Source organism: Azolla caroliniana, unplaced genomic scaffold, assembly GCF_043228905.1.
Source record: "Azolla caroliniana isolate FFs.n. ecotype wild unplaced genomic scaffold, voAzoCaro1.0.p SCAF_986, whole genome shotgun sequence".
Taxonomy (NCBI): domain Eukaryota; kingdom Viridiplantae; phylum Streptophyta; class Polypodiopsida; order Salviniales; family Salviniaceae; genus Azolla; species Azolla caroliniana.
The window spans coordinates 1406-13178 of record NW_028231421.1 but is presented as its reverse complement, the minus strand read 5'-3'; the positions used below and the strand labels follow the sequence as shown (position 1 = coordinate 13178).

At 37.5% G+C, this 11773-nt stretch overlaps 1 protein-coding gene across 1 annotated transcript; it reads right to left on the bottom strand.

Moving 5' to 3' along the window:
- Window positions 1-6: 6 nt before the first annotated feature.
- LOC147847461 (uncharacterized) lies at window positions 7-7943 on the bottom strand (the record flags this gene model as incomplete). The annotated part of the gene is made up of 13 exons (XM_087339166.1): window positions 4974-7943; window positions 4654-4804; window positions 4463-4575; window positions 4293-4388; window positions 3967-4036; window positions 3427-3482; window positions 1865-1915; window positions 1655-1759; window positions 1533-1577; window positions 1362-1455; window positions 297-496; window positions 120-206; window positions 7-38 (listed from the first exon to the last, which is right to left on the bottom strand). Coding segments are annotated over exons 1-13 (3353 nt in total), but the record flags the coding sequence as incomplete, so codon positions are not given.
- Between the last annotated feature and the right edge of the window lie 3830 nt (window positions 7944-11773).

The following is an 11773-nucleotide window of genomic DNA, read 5'->3' as shown; positions in this document are numbered from 1 at the left end:
AGGCACTTGTCATCTTCAGCCATGACAGGATTGGAAATCTGACGTTTTCATTTCAATTCACTGAGTCTACAATACATTCCATAAGGAACCATATGAATATTATAGTGGTACATACATACCCCATTATACCCAGGACCAGGTCCAATAATAAGAGATGGTCCCTTCTGAGATGCTATAGTAAATCCCAATTTGCTCCTTGAATTACCCTATAGGCCATGCACCAATCAGAATACATTGTAAGTCCTCATATTAAAAAGATAGTGATAAACTGGTTTCCTTCTAAAGCTACAACATACCTCATTATCTGACCAATGTACAAACTTATCTTTTTTACCATAGGTTGTCATTAACCCCGACAGGGCATTGTCATTGCTTTTCTTGATATTCTCACGCCCAAGGCTGTCATTCTTGATGAGCCTTTTCGCCACTGGCAACACCTTGGATTCAGTTGCAGGTTCACTCTTGTCCTCCCATCTATCCCCCCATGTTGAATTCTCTGATCAAAGGTATTAAAATCAATTTCATCAAATAACAATCTAAAACAAGACATATTCACATGGATCGATTGTATGAATGCAACGGCACCCACAAAATCATGTCCTAAGCATGGAAAGCCACCAGATTGCTAATTAGTAAAAGAAACATAAGGAAGAAGTCACTAAAAATGTCATCAGATCAGATGTATACAATAAATCTTGTTAATGGCAAATGTCCTACCTACCAAAAAACAAACTGCCAATTGATCATGTGAAAAAATAGCAAGAAAGATTATATCAAGACACATTCCTGAAGTCTCTGTACGATAGGTCCATCATATGAGTGGCTTCAATACACAATTCCTTGTTGAAGCTACTCTATGAGTCATTAGCAGAAGTCTGAAAGATTCTTCGTTGTTTTGTCTGCCAAGCTACTACATGTCTTCCTAATCTCACCAAAGGTTGGTCCATAACAGGGAGAGACACATGTCTACACATAAACTGAGTCATCAATAAGCCTATAGATCCAAAATTAGAACAAGTAATCGCTTTATGGTCTCCATTCCAGTAAAAGTATATGGGACCCAACTAGGTTCTCATCCTCCATAGCATTACATTCTGTCGTGAGTTGATACTGACACCTCATGAGAAAGGACCTCCGTGTAACTACTACCAATGATTTATCGCCAGCTCAGAGACGTACCATGACCGGTCATTCTAGGCTATGCTTCAACGCCTCTATGGTACAAACATAAAGTGCATGTCCTATAGTAATTGGATATGGAGAATGCAAGAGAATATGTCAAAACTATTGCATGAAACTAAATAATTCACTAAGCATCACAAAGTGACTCATTAGGCCTTCAATACAGTAAAGGGACAAACCTGAACTATCAGCACTAGTTCCAAATGATTTCTCTTTCGGTGATTGAAAATCTTCTTCTTCCTCCTGTTCTATGTCATCTGCATCCATCTCAACCTGCAACCAGTGATGGTATTTTTATGCTTTTCCATGCTAGTATATCTACACAGAACCCATGACCTTCAATACCTTACCTCAATGATATCTTGAGTGTTCAAATCATCACCTCGAAATAACAACTGGATGGTTTACAATAATTAGTTAGAAGATCAAATATTAGTTAACTGATCAGAGGTTCACGATTTCCTGTACATACCGAAACATCCAACTTTCGATAAAGCGGAGGGGTTGGCTCCCAGTGATCAGCCATAGATTTTACTTGCTCCTCTGTAAAGTTATGCACATTTCTCGCAGCACAACCCTGTAGTCAATCAAGTAAATTATGGTAGAACAAATTACTGGATGACAGAACCATAAAATTTTCACTCTTAAGCACTACGCAAACTATATATTAATCTAGAAATACCTTAACATCAGTATATGGTGCCTCCAGTACATATACTTCATATCCAGACCTCTGTGCAAACAACACAAGCATAACGTTACTTCAAGCACTCTGTTATGAATACCTTCTCAAATCTATTTTTTTAACTTAGCTATCTAATCCCACATGAAATACCCTTTACCTTACAGCTTTTTTCTTATGTACAGTGTAGAATAAAAGAGGTCACCTAGGTTACATAATTTTGTAAATGTAACAGTCGAAAAAGTAAGGATTTCTTAATGCCTTTATAACAGTTTTATGTATAAATTAACAGGTGCAAATTTCATTTCTTTCAAATTCTTTACAGCATAGCTTTTCAAAGTACTGAGTTTTCTCATTGCATAATGGACTAAATTATACAATTCTACCTGCAAGAGCTCCTAAAAAGGTACACAAATGTTGACATTATATCTACAAGACAAAATAAGAAACTTTGTGGCTAGATAATTAAGTTTTTTTAGGATTCCCATCCCTTTTGAGATATGAAATTTACACTACTATAAAAATTTCCACATTCATCTCATTGCTGCTTGAAAATGCATGGAAATTCACAATGTCACATGCAAATACGTGAAACAATATACATGCAAGACACACAATCACCTACACGAACATATGTTGGGTCTCTCGGAATCCAATGTAAGATTGATGAGAACCTTGCATGAGTATCTTCACGGTTGTGTGATGTTCAAAATGAGGTTAGATGACCTTGTTGAGTCAAATTTCCCTCAAATGGAAACACAAATTTTGACTATATAGGATAGCATAACAGAGAAAGTGGGTCAAAGAAGTGGCACGAGTAATTTGTGATAATCAAAAAAGAGATATGTGATGACATATGACTCCAAGAATTTGTAATAGAAGACATGTACGATAATAGAGATTTTATATGAAGCAGGTTCTTCATCAGTTGCAACTTGCATTGTCTCTCACAAAGATAAAAGTGTTTACTTGGCATGGTAATGAGATGTAAAGCTTCATGGCTACCATAAAGGTAATTATAGGTAGAGGAATAAGCATATATTGATAATGTTGTAATAGGTTCAAGGATCATACATTCAGCAGAGTAATATATCATTCTTTACTTATATTTGACTTGGATGATGGACTGTCATAATTCAAAAATATCATAATCAAGTTTTTTGCTCAAAATGGCAACAGTAATCAAATTACTGATGAGTATTTGGCAAGGGAATTGTAGCATAAGGTTTTAACTGTGTCGCAGAAAATTCAGCATTTATGTACATGTGCTTCATCATCTAAAGAGCAAGTCTCACCAACTCTGGTGACTTCTTGAATATATCAAGGCATCAGAAAACGCATCATCAAGTCTGCGTTTAAATTTTAAAAACACTCAAAATGAGCTGTGGTCCAGTTTGATGGAGCTGGAATTATCGTTACACATCAAACTCAGGTAAAATGGCAGATAAATAATATGCTTTAATAATGTACAATCGATCATTCTAAAAATGAGGTAAGACAAGACAGATTTACTGGAAAAAGAATCGCGGCATACTCAATCCATTAAAGTCGAGATAATATACCTTGGCAATTGCCCAAAATTGAGCAAAATCAGCTATCAGCACATTGCGGTCATCCACTAAGATGAGGCCCACATGCGAGAGAAACCAAAATGGTCAATATTGTGTTGCGAGCACCACTGCAGCTGAGTTAGCCGAAAGAAAAGTTCGTGGAAAACATTCCCCTGTAATTATAATGGCCTACTAATAGGCATTCTAAAATGTACTGCTATAGAACTTATATATGAGCATGCATGCGCACATCATGCGTCTCTATTTTCTGCATAAGTCTCATTAATGTTGAGAGGTAGAGACCAACCGCACGATTTTCAAAATGGTGGAATTCATAAATCGTATAGGAAAAACAATATTTGAGCAGAACTTTTAACTCACGCATCTACATCATTCAATTAAACTATATTTCATAACTCCCAAGCCCAAGCATCCTTATTACTGAGAACATTACTAACCAAGATAATTTCTCTCTACTTCTAGAAACTAACATAATTTACTGCAGAATAGCATCACATATCAATGAAAAATAAAATTCTAAAACCTCCATACCAATAATGAACTTGAACATGCCTTCCTCCAAAGTTTTCCTAAAAGCTTTCAGCATGCTTGCTCGATAAGCCTATCAAAATTGAGGAGAATTAAATTATCTGGAGAATTAAGTTATCTTCAGAGACAAGTGTTACAGCAACACATCTACAAATGGAGTACTCTAGTTGATATCAAAGAAAGAACTGCAAAGCACACATAGCAGACCATCATAAATACTCCTTTGGTAAGGGTTGACAAAAAAATGAAATTTGTATGCACAAAATGTGTAGGCCCTAGATAGACAGTGATTTCATAAAAGCATATGCAGTTGGCAAAATTTACATTACCTCCTCCATTTCTGGCTCATAGCAATATTCCATCACCTTCTTGACTATCTTCTTCTTACTCCTCAAACTGCTTGCACTCATTTCTAGCTCCTCAACCTTCAAAATTCGTTCATTATCAAAAATTTAAATGGAGGTCATGTGCTCAGAATACACAATAGTATATAACTTACCTTCTCCACTTCAGACATAAAATAATCGTCCATAGAGTGTATCCGAGGAGCACTACCTCCATTCATTACCTCAATATCACGCAAAGCTTTGGCTAGATAGCTTTTACCACTGCCTGAAATTTGTGAAGATCAATCTTAGTTACTAGAATGATGCCCCAATAGCCACACATGAACATGTGAAATTTACCAACCTGGAAGTCCTCGAAGGATTACAACAAATCGGTCTGGTCTTGTGAAACGACCTGGATTTCTAAATATGCTGACAGCATCAATAGTTTTCAGTCTCTCAAATTGTTGAGATGGATGTGACTGCTGTAATTGTGTCTGGTGATGACTGTCAGCCTGAGCAACCAACAGAATAAATCTAAAGCTTATCAACAATGATTTCCTTTGTAAATGAAGAAATTCCAAATCAATTGCTTCACTCAGCCATCATATGCTGAGGGATGGACTCGAAATTGATAAGGTTAAAAAATTCAAACAAAGAGTAGACTTTGCTTCAGTCACTCACCATATGCTGGGGATGACCTAGTTCTTGTGAGCCATAACCTTGATTTCTAGAGAGTAGATTCTGGTCTTGTTGGAATTGATAATGTTGTTGATTGCCTGAAGAACCATGCATAGTAAAATGGCTTGTTGCCAATAATGTTGAAGAAATTGGTGATGAAGGTAGTGGTGGCATATTTTCAGTAGGATAATCCGAGGGAGGTAATGGAGGAGGTGGTGAACATGGTGGAGGAGGATCAATCGAAACAGGAGGAAGTGGAGGAATACCACCATGACCTATAGTAGATCCTGTTGGATAATGTCCTGATAGGTGAGCATTTTCAGCTAATCTTACTTGATGGACATTTTCAGCTAGATTACCCCGATGGGCTGAAGCATTTACAAGAGATTGTGTATTCTTTGAATCTATAGATTGCTTGTATTGATGTGTTTTCTGTTCATATGACTGAAGTAGCTGGTAGTTTGTTTCATGCCATTGTCCTACTTCCTGTGCAATATTTGTTGCATTTTCATTTTTCCGGTGTCCTGGACCATTCTGATGCCAGTAATCTTCATATGATTGAATAGGATTTGGAGAATCCCTTCGTTGTTGCACAGAACCTTCCCTTGTTTGTCCTTGCAAAGAGATAGAAAAAGATTGTTCAGGAAAATATGGTTTTTGAGGAATATTTTGTCTTTGATGATCAAACTGTTCCCCTTGCATTCCATGTTGAATGGATCTTTGGTGGAGTTCATGATCATGATTACTCAATTGCAAATCGGAGTAATAGTTTGATTGCTGGGGTTGATGAGACATTTGAGAAGAATATGATGAAATGCTGGTGTTTTGAGGCAAATTATGTTCATTCATTGTTGTCTTGAACCGTGAATAAGTATCCTCAGAACTCATATTGTCTTGATTCCTTTTAACTATCAAAAGCTGTTCCATATTAGAATCGGATAACTGACTTGACTGCAAATTTCCCATGTTCCGAGAGCTTTCTTCCCGTTGTTGAATTTCTTTTGCAAGGATTTCAGCTTTCTTCAGAGCTTCCATGCGTTTCTCTTCCGCTTCCCACTCTTCGTACTGCCTTTGTAACAAAATTTCTTTATTCTGCCGTTGTAACAGTATATCATTATCTTGCCTTCCTTCTTGAAACTCTGGTCTAAAGCTTCTATTACCAGTTTGTGATACCTGTTGAGAGGCAAACATTTGCCATCCTCTACCAGAAAAGTTTTCACTGGGCCAGCTAGACATCATTTTCTCCGGACTAATGGGAATTTTTGATTCATTGATCCCTCCTACACTTCTATTCTTTTGCGTAAGTAATTCAGTCTGATGAGAGAATTTCTGAGCTGTAGGATTCTGTTCATCATCTAATAATCCCTTCTCTATTAACAACTCTTCCTCTCTTGACATTGGCTGCTTCCTCTTCAATCCATGTTTCTGAATTTCACCATCTTTCTGTGTGTAAAATCCTTCCTTGTCAGAGTTGTTAAACTGTATGTCAGATTGTCCTTCTAGTAAACCTTGGTTCTTAGGAGCACCTGCAACACAATGGACAGAGCTAGAATGTATGTTCGCTTCCATATGCATATTCTGTGAAACTTCCATAGCCTGTGATGCTTCTGATGGAAAAGCTTGTCTTCTGTGAGACCATTCAGAATAGTTTCCAGCTACTCGTCCAGGTAAATACTGATTCCTCATAGTTGCTTCGGCTTTATTTGTTGAATCAGGTTCACCATTAAAGCAATTGTTCCTTTGAAGAAATGCATGAGGTACTGAATCTTGAACTAATAATCTATCATCCTTCCCGGTTTGTATTCTCTGTTGTTGAAAAGATGCCATATTCCTCTCTGAATTCACCATCCGATTGTTAACTCCTTGCTGAGGCATCGTCATTGTATTAAACCTTAGATCTCCTCCTGGTTGAAACTGATTATGATCTTGCAGTGGAGGAGGAAGATGAGGTCGATGATGATGTTCTTCAACAACATGTGACGGAAACCCTTGTGGATAATAAGGACGTTGAGGAACCATGGGAGCTTCAGTAGCAATAGGGGGAGGTCTGAATCGAGGTTCTGTAAACATATGGTCACCTTGAATAAATGTTGGTCTTTGATGGAAATGTTGTATATGGTGATTTGCAACAAAATGATGATGGGGGTGTGGAGGTGGAGGTGGAGAACAGAAGGGAAAATGAGGAGCCATACACACCGGACATAGCTGTCCAGTGTGTATATGGCCAGGTAGCATAAGAGGCCTGAAACCTTCCATTGTCTCTCTCAAATGTATTGTATTGTATTATACAAGACTATAGATGCCCTTTTTGTTTCTCTGCTTGATAACATATACTCCTTCTCAACAGATACTGGGTACTCTATTTCTCTAACAGATACTAGATATTTTATCTCACAAAGCAGCATAGGAATCCTGAAAGCATCCATTTTGCCTCTGCATCTCTCTTTCTTACTAAAGAGTGCTGTTGTGCATTATAGAGCACCATCGATTCTCTATCTCTGCGTATATCAGTTCTATCCAATATAACTTCTTTCTTTTCTCTCTGAGTGTATCAGCAGTATCGTCTCTTTCTGATTCTCTCCCCTCTCTAGAAGAAGAAGAAGAAGAATGAGCGAAGTTTTATCTTATTGTACTTGAAAAGATCTTTGCTATCTTTGCCAAATCCCCGTTTCTCTTTTTCTTTTGAAATCTTTGTGTTCTTTCTGATTCTAATCCTTTTTAAGGATACGAAGAAGAAAAATCGAAGCCTCACATTCTTGGAATAGCAAAAACATGCATTCTTTCAGAAAAATTCAGTTTTATTCTTTTTGTCACTCTCTATCTATCTCTGGTTCTTTCTGATTTTTGATACCTCTTTAGAAGAAGAAGGTAGAATCTCACTTACCTAATATCGCAATAACCTCTGCAGATTTTCTTCAGAAAATCTCTTTATCTCTTCCTCTCATTGAATCCTCCATAGATGAATAAGGGAGCGGAAAAAAGGCAAAATTCATACCTTCGCGTAATCGCAAATATCTCCTTGCTTACGTCTCCATATCTCTATCTCGCCGTGAAAGGCAAAGATGAAGATTTGCCCTCGCTTATCTTCTCGTGTCGACAGCTCTCCATCTGATTCTGGTACTCTTCAGAAAGGAGGAGGTTTTGCCTTCCTGGAAGCCCTACGAACGAGGAATTCGTCTGGCGATTCTTCCACGAGATCTCTGTGGTTTCCTTCGGATCTCTTCCGGGCTTCCGTTTGGCCGAATCTTCAGAAGAGCGAGGAGGGGATGAAAAAGGAAGAAAGGAACGGAGAAGAAGTCTGTAGCCCTAATATCTGCGATGGCAGGAGCAGGAGCAGGAAATCGTCGTCGCCATAGCTCTGCAGGTTCCAGTGCAGTGCAGTGCAGAAAACTATTTGTAGGTTATACCCCTCCCTCCCTCTGAAGAAGCTTTTACAAAATTATACACGTATACCCCCCACTTCATAACACTTCAAAACCTCACAACTCAAGACTTTCTGGTGTAAATGGTACCCTTCGACCCTTCGATAGATACATACATTCATAGTATGAAGTTTGAACCATACGTACCATGCGTGCATTCGCATTCTCGAGTATGGTAAACACCCCTTTTTTGAAGAATGGGTAAATACCATACTCTTGGATTAACTATTTATTATGAGGTAAATAAACCTAAAAAAAGGGGGAAAAAAAAAAGTTTTTTAAAAAATAAACTAAAAAAAGTGGAAAAAAACAAAAAATAAAGTCGCAAGAGTGTTTGAATAACATTCGCATTCGTTTTCCAACGTATGAAAACGAACGTTATGCTAGACGAACATGAATTTTACGTACTATGGATACATACATACATACATAAATAGATAGATTATATTATCGTCTTTGGAGTTCAAATATGACCCATGAGACCAAAAATATTTACATTTCACGTGATGTGTGTGAAAGTGAGTAGCGACTCTTGATGTTCCAAAACTTTACCAATGAATGTTGCAATCGAGAGGTGCACGTTGTGGTTGTGAGAGAAATTCGTGCGAGGATTGGGCTTTTGGTTGAAGATGTGTGGAAAGCATGGCCGAATCTGATAAGAGGCAGAGCATTGTACGAAGTGTGATACCGCGGACTCTCGAACTTGTTTAGGGCAATGTGTGCATAGTCGACCACTCTCATCACTTGTGCCCCAACGCCCCGTCTCACATCGCAATGCATGTGAGGTAAGTCACATGGAAACAATGGTTCGAATGGAAGACAATAGAATGGGCTCTAGCATGTATCGATGTGTACGGTTTCTTTGCGAAACGAGGAAACCGTACACATTGATAAATGCTAGAGCCCATTCCGTTGTTGAGAGAGAGAGAGAGAGAGCTTAAGTAGTAACAATCACAGCTACGCTAATTAGTAGCTCCAAGGTGGTTGACAACCACCTTGGCCTAGTTCGCCACCAAAAGGGAATATGTCGGTCCAGATCATAGGCTAACGATGTTGACATGAGGCAAAATTCCATCAATCCATAAATGTGTAACCGTGAAGCACACGGAAACGACGCACAATACTTGTGGAACACACCTTATAATTCTTTATTGTCAAATAATTATGTTCCACTTGTTTGAGTTGACAGTTAGAAAAAGTTGTAGCAAAGTCTATTTTTCCTCCCTTGGTTGGGCTAGAACGTCGTCCACAAACATAAAGGCGTTTGTGTGGACATGGAACTCTTTATCCCAATAATGTGACTTCAATGTTGATCTCCTAGCTACACACCCATTGATTAGATGAAATACCTAGCACGTAAGTCTCATGTTCTCAAAGCCTTTTGTAGTACCCTTGTCACCCAAAGTTGCATTATATTAGAAGGTGGAGACATCTCTAGAAGATTTTGACCTTAGTTTTGTCAAGAGTGATTCCATGTTTGTCATCATATCAAGCCATAATTACATTATGTCGCATAGGGATAATATATCCATGACTACTTCATGTGGTTATCCCCTTTCATATCCTCAAAGCTCCATGTGAACATTGTGTTTTACACTCTTTGAGGAGGGCTACTAATTCAGCTTCCTCTTGTAGACATAAGTTTATGACGATGAAAACTAATTACTTATTTCATCATCACTAAGACTTTCTTTACTCGAGATGAACCTTCGAAAGGCTTGTCCCAAACCTTGTATTTTCCTAGTAGTTTGAAGGTGATTGAGCTCTTGACTTGCATAATTTGAAATTATTCGTAAAAATTAGGTCCTTATTTTCTTAATTAATTTACCACATTAGTGTATTCACGTTAGTTCTATTGTCACATTAGGTTCTTAATTAATTATTCGTAAAAATTAGGTCCTTATTTTCTTAGGTGTTAGTTCTATTGTCACATTAGTGTATTCACCTTATATACCTAGTGATAAACTCAATTAGGGATTAATATACACCCAACATTCCATTGTTATGATAAAGTTAAGTAGTCCTAATTTACCCAAATGGATTGGGAGCACCAAATCTATTTCTAATGGATCTACCTTGAGATGCTCACACATTGCACACTAGAAGTGAAACATGCACCACCACATTGTCCTCGTAACAACTTTTTTTGGGTAATGGGATGCATTTAGTCTAGCTTGAGATTGCTTACATCTTTGTGCAATAGAATTGAAACATGAAACCATCACTTCATCGGCATCACAACATTTGGTGCCAATGGATTTGCTAACAAGGGAATCCAAATCATATCAAAACTTTTTATTATTATGTTTTGACCATAACTCTATATTATAGTCAATTTTCCAATTCCCTTTGAGATCACAAGGTAACAACCTTGCAGAAAAGTATATGATAAGTTGCTAATCATCCATAAAATGGGTTCACTTATTGTTCACGGATCTTTTGGGTGTAGCCTCATACTCAATAGGTTGTACTACTTTTGTGCTTGTAAACCATTAGTAATCAACTCACCTTCAAGAAAGGTCACCCTAACAAACAATAATAAATATGAGATAGGACTTGATCCATACACCTAAAATGTGTGGCTCACTATTATACCCTGCTGCTTTTGTGTAAAGCCATATATCATCCTTAACTTCTTGTATAAAGTGATCATTTTTACTTTTGCTAAGATTTGTAGCTTACGATACTTAGTCCAAACCTTGTTCATTAGGACTAGTATGGTGATCTTGTTAACTATTACTTGGAGACTCATGCTAGTGTCATCAATTTCAAAGTGGGGACCAAAAGCATCTATTAATGTTATTGTCTCAAAAGTCTCATCAAAAGTTTTACTAATCTAAGTTGTGGTCATTTTAATTTATCTATATCTCGCATTTAGTTCATCCATTATCCTCCTCAACACATCATGTCGAGAGGTTGGGTTTGACCTCAAGAGTTCATTGACACTTAGGTCGACTTATTTGCTCCGTATATGGTCGAGAACGTTTGATTTTCACTCTGGGAAACCTACCATCTTACATATATCTCATATATGTAGTTTACTTTAAGGGTTAATATTTGTTGCAAAATGGCGCATACCTCTCCCTCAACTTGTGCATTATTATTCTTATTAGGCAATAGTTCTTGCTATTTGGTAAGTAACTACAATCTCCTTAACTACAAGCTCTTGTTAATTGCTCTAGGATCAAGGAAAACATAAAAAAATGAACCAACACAAGAAAACGTAAATTTTTCTCGGATACCAACTATTAGAATCTTAATTAACTTAAAGCAAAATTTAAGAGGAAAATAAGAAAAAGGGCGACAATCCACCCGACCACCCGTTAGGGAAGGTGAGAGACAGATCCAAGTCCCTCGTTGGTGTCCCATACCACAATGTAC